The following is a 13241-nucleotide window of genomic DNA, read 5'->3' on the forward strand; positions in this document are numbered from 1 at the left end:
TCACCCCAACAAGAAAGAAGAATATTAACTATGTAAATGTTTTTTCTATATATTGTATATTTTTAGGGTCTTATTTTAGGGCAGTTTAAATTGAGAGGCTCCTTTAATTATTCTCAGAGTCAGGGACATAGCTTTATCTATTACTAGTCACTGGAAAGATATTTTATCTTACCAAAATGCTAACAAATATTAAAACAATTAAGTTAGCTGACAATACTAATAATAATGGGTCAGTTGTCTTCAAATTTTAATGGATAGTCTACAGATTTTCTCTTGTTAACGGAATCCTTGTACACTGTTGGTGGGAATGTAAATTGGTACAGCCATTATGAAAAACAGTACGGAGGTTTCTCAAAAAATTAAAAATAGAACTACCATATGATCCAGCAATCCCACTTCTGGGTATATATCCAAAGAAAATAAAATCAGGATCTCAAAGAGATATCTGCATTCCCACATTAATTTCAGCATCTGTCAACAGATGAATGGATAACAAAAATAGGTGATGTGTGTTTATACACACACACACACACACACACACACACACTCACACAACACACACATATCATTTATACTGTGTACACATATAATAACGGAATGAATGGTATTCAGCCTTGAAAAGAAGGAAATACTGCCATTTTCAATAACATGGATGAACCTGGAGAACACTTTGCTGAAACAAACCAGACACAGAAAGACAAATGCTGCATGATCTCATTTTTATGTGGAATCTAACAGTCAAATTCACAGGAGTGTAAGGGTTACCAGGGACTAGGGGAGGGAGAAATGGGGAGATGTTGGTTAAAAGAAAGTTTCAGTTATGCATGATGAATAGCTTCTGGATATCTAATGTACAATGTGACTACAGTAAATAGTACTTACTGTATGCTTGAAATGTGCTTGTCACTACCAAAATTAAAAAAAAAAGCTGTAACTATCTAAAAAGATACATTATTTAGCTTGAATGTGGCAATGACTTCACAATGTCTATATAATGTGTATCAAATCATCAAATTGTATACTTTCAACATATACAATTCTTAGTTGCCAAATATACCCCAATAAAAAAGAAAAGTTCAAAATTCTCTTTTGTTATGGCAAAAATTTTTGTTTTTTTCTAAGTCAATAAAATATGGTTCTTCATATTAAAATCTAAATGGTAAAGTGAGAAAGATAAAGGCTGAGAAGAGGTTTGAGAGCGGTGTATAAAATTAGGAGTGTGCAAACCTGAGCTTAGTCACTGATTTGAGAATATCCTAGAACCCGGGTTACAAATTTGCTCCACCAGCCTGCCACTTAAAACGGTTTTTCCATTTTCTATTGGCAAAAAAGAAAAGAATATAAAAGGAAGAATAGTATTTTGTGACACATGAAAATTACATGAAATTAAACCTTCAGTGTCCATAAGCAATGTGGCCACATTCATTTATACATCGTCTATAGTGGCTACCACACCACAGGGGAAGAGGTTAAGTGGCTACAACAGAGACCTACGGTGCTCTCCTTGCTCTGCTCTTCTGCTTGGCTCATTACAAATCCCAGTGATGCAGTTATAACTCTTCGCCTTCTGAATACCACACATCTGGTCCTTCCACAATAGTTACTTATTACCAGTGGATACTCATCATGCCAGAACAAAGAAAGGGAAAGGAAAAAAAGAAACGTGGACTCCAAGTTTCATGTGCTGAAGGCATGGTGCAGTCTGGATAATTCTGTTATCAAATTAGATGGCAAAGCACTGTGTTCAACATGCAGTGACACTGCGGCTGTTCTGGAAGAATACTATACATACGTTGGAATCATCAAGTGAAGTACTCATCACAGTGGCCAGAAAAATTAGAAAACTTTAAAGCAAGGTATCTCATTTCATTACAGAATTTCTTTATAAAAATAAAAACATGAAAATACAGCCGCAGCCAAAACAAGCTTCTGAGCGGTTCACTTGTTAGCCAAGCAAGGAGAGCCATTTACCAATGGTGAGTTAATTAAAATGTTTTTGATTCATCAACTAAAGTAAAGTGTCCAAAGTAAACTTGCTTAGACTATTTAATTAGCCTTTTGGCAACAACAGTCGCTCAAACGGTGGAGAACATTGGGAACAACATCAACAGTCAATAAAAAACAAAAACAAAACAAAACAAAAAAACAAGGCAAATGATTCTGAGTAGTTTTCCTTGGCTCTTGATGAGTCAACAGATGTTACTGCTACTGCCTGGTTATTGTGGTTTATTTGATAAGTCAATGCTGAGGCTGAAGTGATTGAAGAGTTAGTTTCTATGAATAGTCTGTGTGCAACAACTATAGGTAAGAGTGTTTTCTAAGAAGTTAAGAAAACGTGACTTTGGTACAAGCTGAAGTAGAATCTGCTAAGATGTGTTACATCTGGTGGTAAGAACGTGTGGAGCAAAAAAAGGCTTAGGTGGTCAAATTTACAAAACTTGTGAAGATGCAAAGTATTACAACCCTATGGTTATTCACTGTACTATATACAGCAGGTTTTTGTGGAATATGGTTGACTTTCATCTTGTGTTAATGAACTAGTGCTCTCAACATTGAACTTCATGTAACCGGCATCAGTTGTTATCTTTTGTCAGCTATGGAAGGTGACATCCCGATTTGTTCTACCAGTTGGCTTAGCAGCAGTAGTTTTATTGTGAGTTTCTGAGTTCAGAACTGACACTGCAATTTTTCTGGACCAAAAGAAAACACCCTCAACTACTGTTACGGAACACTGAATGGCTTTGGAATCTAGCTTTGGTTGCAGACTTGATGATGTTCTGTAATGAATTCAACCAAAAATTGAGACAGTGCAAAACAATGGGAACAGTTATCCCCACTGTCTGTAGGATTCAGGAAGAGGCTCCTCCAGATTCAGAGTGTTCTAGAGTAGTGCTTTTCAAAGAGTGCCCTCAGACCAGCAGCATCAGCATCAACTGATTATTCATTAAAATGCAAATTCTACTGAATCAGAAGCTCTGGAGGTGGAGACAGCAAAACAATGTTCACGCAGGAAACATACACTAGAGTAATTTTGATGACAACTAACATGATTTGAATCACAAAGTAACACCCAGGAGCTTTATATATTCCTGTGCTCTCAAGAGGGAAGACAAGAAGCAGTATTTCCATTGTCGCACAAATCTGCAGCAGATACATTTTCTGCTCAAACCACAGGTCCGGCAGTGTTTTTTGGACCCTGATGCAAATGTAAAGGAAATTTCCATTTTTCAAAATCCATTCAATTGTGCAATTCAGGAGCTTCCACGTAACCCTCAATTGGAAGGCAGCTATGCTCACCACTATACCACCAACGCTGTAACCCTCAATTGGAAGGGATTAATCTGCAAGGCTCTAGCAGGCTAAAAGGAAAAGACCAAGGGAGGAAAGAATCTAATAGAATTCTACCAATGCCTTCCAAGTGATAAATATGCTCCGGAAAATACTCTCATGGATTAACATATGTACTTGGCAATTCTTATCTGTCTGAAAAGATATTTTCAAAGACAAAATATGTAAAATCTTACTAGAGATCAACATTAACAGATGAATACTTACAATCAATTCTGATGATAGGAAATAGTAACTTTGAATCCCAATCGAGTGAAATATTATCCTCCCCATGAGTATTCCATTCTTCTTTAGTAGAACCGTATCACAAAAAAATTGTTTTCCATTACTATGTTTTGAATTCTGTCAATAAAAATTTTGTGGAAATTCATTCTCTCTCTCATTATATAATACCTACATAATAATCTCAATTTTGCCTCTTAGTCCATTACAGAAAATGTTTGCTGACCTCTGCTCCGGAATCAGAAGTCACCCTGCACACTTAAAACACAGGTTAAACGCACTGCCTAGGTGTGTAAAAGCCAGATGTCCAAGGTGTGTAAAATGGCTCTGCCACCAGCAGGTATGTGGACAGGAGGAAGTTCTTCAATCTTTCTTTGCCTCAGTTTCCTCAACTGTAACCGGAAGCAAGCAACAGTATCTATCTTACAGGGTTGTTGTGAAGATTAAGTGACTCAGGGAATACAAAGCCTACCAAAGAGGGTCTGGCCAAAGTAAGCATCAACTCAATGTCGGTTGCTAATTTACGATAAAAGTACCACTTCACCCAGTTGGTAGTCAAATTATAAATCTCATCCTCCTAAAAGTTCCACCAGATAAAACATCTAAAATGTTTATATACATTTGTGAGTGGAAAGAAAATACAAGTGCATGAAGGTAATGTGTAGGATAACCCAGCCCTCTCCCAACTGGCCCTTGCTTCTGCCATGAAAACAGAAGATAGGGTGGGTCCTGCCCCATGACAGAAATCTTCATATAGATGGTTTCTTATATGGAAGAGACTGTACTGCTATTTTAATATTTCAAATGTCACAGTATTGCATTCTTTATATTCTAGAAAAGAGTAAGCATAGTACTAGTTTATAACATTTACATTAAAAATTGTTCTTAATGTTTTATTCATTTTTTGGGAGCCTAAGTGGGGGATGGGACAAAGAGAGAGGGAATAGAGGGTCCAAAGCAGACTCCATGCTGACAGCAGCGAGCTCAATGTGGGGCTCGAACTCACAAACCACGAGATCATGACCTGAGCCAAAGTCTGATGCTCAACTGACTGAGCCACCCAGGAGCCCCTATAGCCTTTACGTTTTTAAGGTTTGACATATTATATGGCTTAGCTCAATAATATATTCTTACTCATTCAATAAATATTTATTGACTGCCTAATATTTGTCATATACATAAATTCACTAGCTTATGCACTTTGGGGGAAAAATGCTTTCATATATGTAGTTTTGAGAATGCCCTCAAAAACTGCCCAGAGAGGGGCGCCTGGGTGGCGCCGTCGGTTAAGCGTCCGACTTCAGCCAGGTCACGATCTCGCGGTCCGTGAGTTCGAGCCCCGCGTCAGGCTCTGGGCTGATGGCTCGGAGCCTGTTTCCGATTCTGTGTCTCCCTCTCTCTCTGCCCCTCCCCCGTTCATGCTCTGTCTCTCTCTGTCCCAAAAATAAATAAAAAACGTTGAAAAAAAAAATTAAAAAAAAAAAAAAAAAAAAAAAAACTGCCCAGAGATATATGTTAAGCATGCTAATTTTTTAACTAAGTGTGCTTCTTCTTAAATGGCTACAAGAAATTCTAGAGTAATGATGTCCAATATGATAACCACTAGCCTCAGGTGACTACTGAACACCTGAAATGTGGCTAGCACAACTGAGGTATGGAATTTTTAATTACACTTAACTACAATTAAATAAAACAGCCATATATGGCTAGTGGCTGCCAGATAGGACAGTAGAGTTCTACAGGATTATTCTGGGATGTGCAGATGTTGGAATTTAGCAGTCTGTCCTATGTGGGAAAGTAAATTTGGTTATACTACACACTTAATATTAGTTTGCTACTCAAAACAGCCCTGTCTTTTCATGCCACAAATATTTTGTTTACTTTCTTAGCAACAGAACTAAACCAACTCACTATTTTAACAAAACAATGTTTGTTTTTCCTCCACTGTAACTGATTTCTAATGATTTAAGGTGCTGGGACACAGAAAAAAATAGATATAATCCACGTATATTTCAGAAGTCTTAAGCCTCTCCCTCAGGCAAATTTTTAAGGCATCTGCTAATAGTTGGAAAGTTATTTTGTTTAGTAGTTTACCTCTTGTTCTTGATTACGCCCACATTTCTACACTGGTATTATCCAGTAGTAAAATAAATAAGTCAGAAGAAAAATGGAAAAACTAAAACCGTCAAATTGAAGAGTTAATGTATCAGCTTAAAAAATAATTACAACATGAAAAAATAAGACTCTTCCTCCAACTAACTCTGAAAATTCTGTATACATCAAACAAAACACTGGCCAGGTCATAAGGTTTATTATAATAAGACATCTTTACATGAGGGTGTGAAAAATTAATTTTATTTTTAAACATCATGATACTTTCTGGCTCAACGTGTTCCTTTAAAAATAAGTTAAAAGGTTTCCATATTAATCTTTTATTACACATGGAATTATTGACTAAAGAATAATATTACTGATGAACATAAGGTAAAAATAATGTGACCCACTCACATATTCTTGAAGAAAAGCATTTACATTATTTTATGAAAACACTTCTTTACATTTTTACTTGATTTAATGGACAATTTCATATCTTTCTTTAAAATCTACAAATGCCTTAATGGAGCAGCAAGACATTCCCACCATTATAAAACTAAACAAAACCAACGCCAAAATAAAACCCTACGAAAGCACATGGATTTTATTATAGAACATATACGAAGTCACTGCGTAAAGCTCTTTTTTATGAATACATTTGGAAAGCTCACATTGAGTTCCAGCACAGCTCTGTTATCAATCTGTGAACAGAAGGACACATCAAGCAAGCAAAGATCTTTACAAGATTCCAGAAGTTTTCTTAAAGATGCTGGACTTACCATTCTTGTTCCTGTTAAAATAAAACAAAACACCTTAAGTATCATATTTATATAATGTCCGGATAAAGAACCCCTTTATTATTTATTATTTAAAATGCATTTAAGGTAAACTGCCTTTTAAAAATTAAAAGCATTTCTTTAAACAAAAGACATATTGAAATAGCCTTGTAAAAAAAATACAAACTGAATTGTTCCATCCAATTTGGCATCTAGGACCTGGATTTTGTCAATAGTCTACTCACTATCTTCATTCCTACCTCCTGGCCATTCCAATCAGCTCCTCCAGACTTTTCCTATTTCTGTCACCCAAGTTCAAAACTGTCTACACATCTCGTTTTCCTCAACCCATGGGTCAAATCATACAGCAATGCTTACAGTGATTCAACCTCATATTCCATGCAGTGCAATTACTGAGCAACTACCACTGCAGAAACTTCTGTTTCAGGCACTGGAGATACAAAGATGAATAAGACATGTGTCTGCCCTAAGGAACTCCTTGACCAGAGTTGAAAACAAATAGTTACAATACAACTCGATAAGTGGTGGGTATAAAATGGCATTATCGGAAGTCACATAATGGCTGAGCAGTACTCCATTTAGCCCACGTTAAATCTGAAGAGACTACTGGCTATTCAGATAGAAGCCACATTATATACGTTATGAAAAGCACCTGCTTAAAGTCAGCACTCAATAAATAACAAATATCATTAGGCTTGAAGATATCATCTATTGTAAAACACGCATGCATGCTTTAACTGTGGGTTTTCTAGGGAGGAAAAAAAATCACTGTCATATCACATAAACACATCTAATGTGATGGAACTGAAGTTTCTGAGACGTTAACTTATGCCTTTTCCCCTGAGAAATCCTTTCTGCTCCCCTCCTTGCCGTGGGCTCCAGAAGCGGTATACTGCTACCTTGACTGAGGCTAGCCCCGTGCCAAACCCATACAGATTCTCCTGGGAATCAGGAGAACTGGAACTCACTAAAGCCTTCAGTGTCCATAGATCCCTTGAACTAAAGACACGAAAAACTGGGTTGGGACTATTGTATCATATAGCTACATGTACATAGGAAGACAGAGATGGCCAGCATGACAAGAAAAGAGTAAGGCAAAAACAAAGGGAAAAGCAGATGTAAAAGTTATTGGTGAGTGTACAAGGGCAGTGGAGGTGGGGCGGGCGCCTGAGCATGAAGGACAGGAAAAGGCAGAAAAAAGAGAAAACAACGTTCTTGCCTTTTGATAGTTTTCCAGTCTCTGCTGAGGTCTGACCATAACTCCTACCTATGGATCCCAGAGAGACACCTGTACCTTCACAATAATGTTCCTTCTCTTATGTGGAAGTTAGTGTGAGTGGGCTTCTGTTGTACAAGATAAGAGAACCTCAGCTGGGACACTTGCCTATGTGGTCGGTGTTCTTCACCTAGGGTTGTGACTGTTTTCTATTTGCCAGACTTGGTCATTAGCATCTGAGTTTCCTAGTAAGTTAGAAATTCCTAAAAGCCTAAGAGAATAGAATGTCAGGGAAGGAAGTTGGAAGACTGAAAATTTAACAAGGCTAAGGTGTCCTGTCTTATGCTTCCAGAGGACTGTGTGCTTTTGTTTTCTTATCCACCTAGAACACAACTATGTTCTCAGTCAGTTTGCTCCCTCAGGGCAGGGGCCACATCTGTCTATCTGACCTATCTCCAGTGTTGGAAACAATGCCTGACACAGTGTATGCTCAGTACATGTGTAATAAATGAAAGAATGAAGGGATGGTGTTTAATTTCACAATACCATTACCCTGGTTTGGACCCGTATTAGATGGATTACCATAGCTAATCTCCCCGATTTTGATTTCCTCGCTCTCCCAATTCACCTACCACTTGTTTCTAGATTAATATCCCTAACACAGCTCTAAATATATCACTCATGCTCCAAATTAAAACCCAGTAATAGCTCTTCCTTGTTTAATTTTGTGCAGATTCCTCATCCTTGTGTTCAAAACTCTCCACGAAAGCCTGCATTATACTAACGTTCTAAGTCAAATTAGATTGCCAATTCTCTGAAGGTATTCTGTATTTTTAACTCCTATGCTTTTGTTTCATGCTCTTCATTCTGCTTAAAATGCTCTCCTCCTATTTTCTATTCCCTTTTCAAGGATACCTTTCAAATACCTATTAACCTTAAAAAATTTTTTTTTTTAATTTGAGAGAGAGAGCATGCACGAGCAGGGGAGAGGGGCAGAGGGAGAGAGAGACAAAGAGAGAGAGAATCCTAAGCAGGCTTCAGGCTCAGCACAGACACAAACACAAGGCTCAATCCCACCACCCTGGGATCATGACCTGAACTGAAATCAAGAGCCGGACGCTCAACTGACTGAGCCACCCAGGTGCCCCCTATTAACCTTTTCAAGTAAACTTTTTCATATTTCTTTAATCATATATACTCTCTTTTCTTTGAGCCCCCAAATGAACTTGCTTCTGGCGTGCATTAAAGTTACTTATAATTGTTTTACTGGGGTTTTTTTTTTTGGGGGGGGGCAGGTCATAAACTCGCTGAAGGTAGGGACTATATGTTACTCAGCTTTGTACTGGTCAGTAAGCATTTTCAGTATGAAGAAGGTATGCCACTTAACATTTGCCAGACCAATTAACATTTCATTAATTTGTGATTAACCAATCACAAAATGACAAAATAATGACTATAAGCTTGGTTTAACTAAGAATCTTTTTTTCAAAATGGATTCAAACACTTAAGGAAACCATAAACAACAATAAAAATGAAATTTTAGCATAGTGGTTTAGGAGCATAGATTCTGATTCAAATTCAGATTCCTGTGGCACCTGGGTGGCTCAGTTGGTTAAGCATCCACCTCTTGGTTTCAGCTCAGGTCATGGTCTTGTGGTTTCATGAGTTCAAGCCCCACATCGGGCTCTGTGCTGCCAGCACGAGCTTGCTTGGGATTCTCTCTTTCTCCTTCTCTCTCTGCCCCTCCCCCATTCATGCTGCCTCTCTTTCAAATAAACAAACTTTAAAAAATTGTAAAAAAAAAAATTCAGATTCCTCATTAGACATGAGACTCTGGCAAATCACGTAACTTCTTTCAGCCTGTTTCCACTTCTGTGGCTATAATAACAGCTATCGCAAACACTGTGAGGGTTAAATCGGTTAGTATATGCTCGGGACAATATAAAGCGTACAGTCCCATTGCTGTTAACATTATTTTACTTTGTTCTTTATATTTGAAATAAGATGTTCTAAAATATTTGCATGATGGTCCTCTTCCTATAATTTATTTTGCCATAATAATACTTCCTTGCTCTCTCTTCTATTTTTTTTTAGTATAGTTGACACACAATGTTATATTAGTTTTAGATATACAAGGTAGTGATTCAACAGGTTTATACATTATGCTATGTTCACAAGCGTAGCTACCATCTGTTACCATGCAATGCTACTACAATATCACTGGCTATATTCCATATGCTGTGTCTTCTTTTCCCAGGACTTATTCATTCCATAACTGGAAGCCTGTATCTCCCACTCCTCCTCACACATCTTGCCCATCCCTCCACCCCCCTTTCCTCTGGCAACCATCAGTTTGTTCTCTATATTTATAGATTTGATTCTTTTTGTTTATTCATTTGTTGCTTTTTTTCCTAAAGATTCCACTTACAAGTGAAATCATGTATTATTTATCTTTCTCAGTGTGACTTATTTCACTTAACAAAATACCCTCCATGTTATCACAGTCTCATCCTTTTTTATAGCCATGTAATATTTCACTGCATACCTATATACCACATTTTCCTTATCCATTTTTTATTGATAGACACGTAGGCTGACTTCATATCTTGGCTACTGTAAATAATACTCCAACAAACGTAAGGGTGCATATACCTTTTTGAATTTGTGTTGTTTGTTTTGAGTAAATACCCAATAGTGGAATTACTAGAACATACAGTAATTCTATTTTTGATTTTTTGAGGTACCTCCATTCTGTTCTCCATAGTGGCTGTACCGGTTTACATGCCCATCTACAGTGCACAAGGGTTCCTTTATCTCCACATCCTCACCAACATTTATTTCTTGTGTTTTTGATTTTAGCCATTCTAATAAGTATAAGGTGATATCTCACTGTGGTTTTGATTTGCAGTTCCCTGATGAATAATGATGTTGAACATCTTTTCATGTGTCTGTTCACCATCTGTGTGTCATCTCTGGAGAAATATCTATTCAGATCCTCTACCCATTCTTTTATCGCATTGTTTTTTCATATTGAGTTTTTAAGTTCTTTATATATTTAGGATATTAACCCCTTATCAGATATATCATTTGCAAATATCGTCTCCCCTTCAGTAGGTTGTGTTTTTGCTTTGTTCATGGTGCATTTTTTTTTTATTTTGACGTAGTCCCAGTAGTTTCTTTTTGCTTTTGTTTCCCTTGCCTTAGGAGACATATCTAGAAAAAAGTTGCTACAGCTGATGTTAGAGTAATGCCTGCCTGTGGTCTCTTCTAAAATTTTTGTGATTTCAGGTTTCACATTTAGGTGTTTAATCCATTTAAGTTTATTTTGCGGTAGGGTATTAAAAGGTAGTCCAGTTTTATTCTTCTACACATAGCTATCCAGTTTTCCTAGCACCATCTACTGAAGAGATTGTCTTTTCCCCATTATATAATCTTGCCTCCTTTATTTCTGGGCTCTCTATTCTGATCCATCGATCTATGTGTCTATTTTTATACCAGTACCATATTATTTTGATTACTACAGCTTTGTAGTATATCTTGAAATCTGGGATTGTGATACCTCAAGACTTTGTTCTTTCTCAAGACTGCTTTAGCTATTTGAGGTTTTTTGTGATTCCATAAAAATTTTAGTACTGTTGGTTCTAGTTTTGTGAAAAATGCTGTTTGTATTTTGATAAGGATTGCACTGAATCTGAAGATTGATTGGGGAAATATTTGGGACACTTTAACAATCCTAATTCTTCCAATTCATGAGCATGGAATATCTTTCCATTTGTTTGAATCATCTTCAATTTCTTTCATCAGTGCTTTATAGTTTTCAAGAACAGTTCTTTCCCCATTTTGGTTAAGTTTATTCATAGGTGTTTTATTCTTTTTCGTGCAACTGTAAATGGTGTTGTTTTCTCTTTTTTTTTTTTTTTTTTTTTGCTACTTCATTATTGGTGTATAGAAATGCTACTGATTTCTGGATACTAATCTTATATCCTGTAGCTTTACTGAATTCATGTCTTCTAGCAGTTTTTTTTTTGTGGAATCTTTAGGACTTTCCATGTATCGTAACCAGTCATCTGCAAATAGTGAGAGTTTGACTTCTTTATCAATATGGATGACTGTTATTTCTTTTTCTTGTCTGACTGCTATGCCTAGGACTTCCAGTACTATCTTGAATAAACACAGTGAGAGTGGACACCCTTGTCTTATTCCCAATCTTAGAGGAAAAGCTCTCAGTTTTTCACCGCTGAGTGTGATGTTAACTGTGGGTTGTTCATATATGGCCTTTATTACATTGAGGTATGTTGTCCACTTTATTATTACTATTATGTTGAGGTAAGTTCATTCTACTTTGTTGAGTTTTTTTTTTTTTATCATGAATGGATGCTGAATTTTATCAAATGCTTTTTCTGCATCTACTGAGATGATCATATGATTTTTATCCTTCATTTTGTTGATATGGTGTATCACACTGATTGATTTGCAAATACTGAACCATCCTTGCACCCCTGGAATAAATTCCACTTGGTCATGGTGAATGATCTTTTTAATGTATTGTTGTACGAGGTTTGTAATATTTTGGCCCATAGTTTTCATTTTTTGTGGTCTGTTTGTCTGGTTTTGGTATCAGGGTAATGCTGGCCTCATAGAATATATTTGGAAACCTTCCTACCTCCTCTATTTTTGGAATAGATAAAGGTGAATGGGTACTAACTCTATTTATTTATTTATTTATTTAATTTATTTAACACTTATTTTTGAGAAAGAGAGAGAGAGAGAGACAGCACATGAGCAGGGGAGGGGCAGAGAGAGAGAGGGAGACACAGAATCTGAAGCCGGTTCCAGGCTCTGAGCTGTCAGCACAGAGCCTGATGTGGGGCTCGAACTCACAAACCGCGAGATCATGACCTGAGCTAAAGTTGGATGCTTAACCAACTGAGCCACCCAGGTAAACCAGTGTTCTCTTCTTTAAATGTTTGTAGTATTCAGCTGTAAATCATCTGGTTCTGAACTTTCATTTTTGGTACTTTTTTGATTACCAATTCAATTTCATTATTTGTAATCAGCGTATTCAGATTTTCTATTTTTTCCTAGGTCAGTTTTGGAAGATTGAATGTTTCTAGTAATTTATCCATTTCTCCTAGGTTGTCCAGTTTGTTGGCATGTAAATTTTCACATTATTCTCTTATAATTCTTTGTATTCTGTTGTGTCAGTTTGTTACTTCTCTCTTATTTCTGATTTGAGTCCTTTCTCTTTTATTTTTGATGACTCCAGCTATGGGTTTGATTTATTTATCTCTTCAAAGAATCAGCTTTCAGTTTCATTGATTTTTTTTTCTATTGCTTTTTGCTTTAGTCTCTATATCATTTATTTCTGCTCTGATCTTTATTATTTCCTTTCTTCTATTCACCTTGGATTTTGTTTGTTCTTTTTCTAGATCCTTTAGGTGTAGACTGTTTATTTGAGCTTTTTATTGTTTCTTGATGTAGACCTATATCACTGCATAATTCCCTTAGAACTGCTTTTGCCGTGTCCCAAAGATTTTGGACCATTATGTTTTCATTTCCATTTG

The 13241-nt window shown here is 36.6% G+C and overlaps 1 protein-coding gene across 2 annotated transcripts in view; it reads right to left on the reverse strand.

The window, feature by feature from the left end:
- Nucleotides 1-5667: 5667 nt before the first annotated feature.
- Nucleotides 5668-13241, reverse strand: part of FBXL4 (F-box and leucine rich repeat protein 4) — an 82553-nt gene continuing 74979 nt past the window's right edge. For both annotated transcript variants that reach the window (XM_042939421.1, XM_042939420.1), the window contains one exon: nucleotides 5668-6454. In XM_042939421.1, the coding sequence (XP_042795355.1) occupies nucleotides 6291-6454 (164 nt within the window). In that variant the 3' untranslated portion in view covers nucleotides 5668-6290. The remainder of the gene's footprint in view (nucleotides 6455-13241) is intronic.

The sequence above is a fragment of the Panthera leo genome, chromosome B2, assembly GCF_018350215.1.
Source record: "Panthera leo isolate Ple1 chromosome B2, P.leo_Ple1_pat1.1, whole genome shotgun sequence".
Lineage (NCBI taxonomy): Eukaryota > Metazoa > Chordata > Mammalia > Carnivora > Felidae > Panthera > Panthera leo.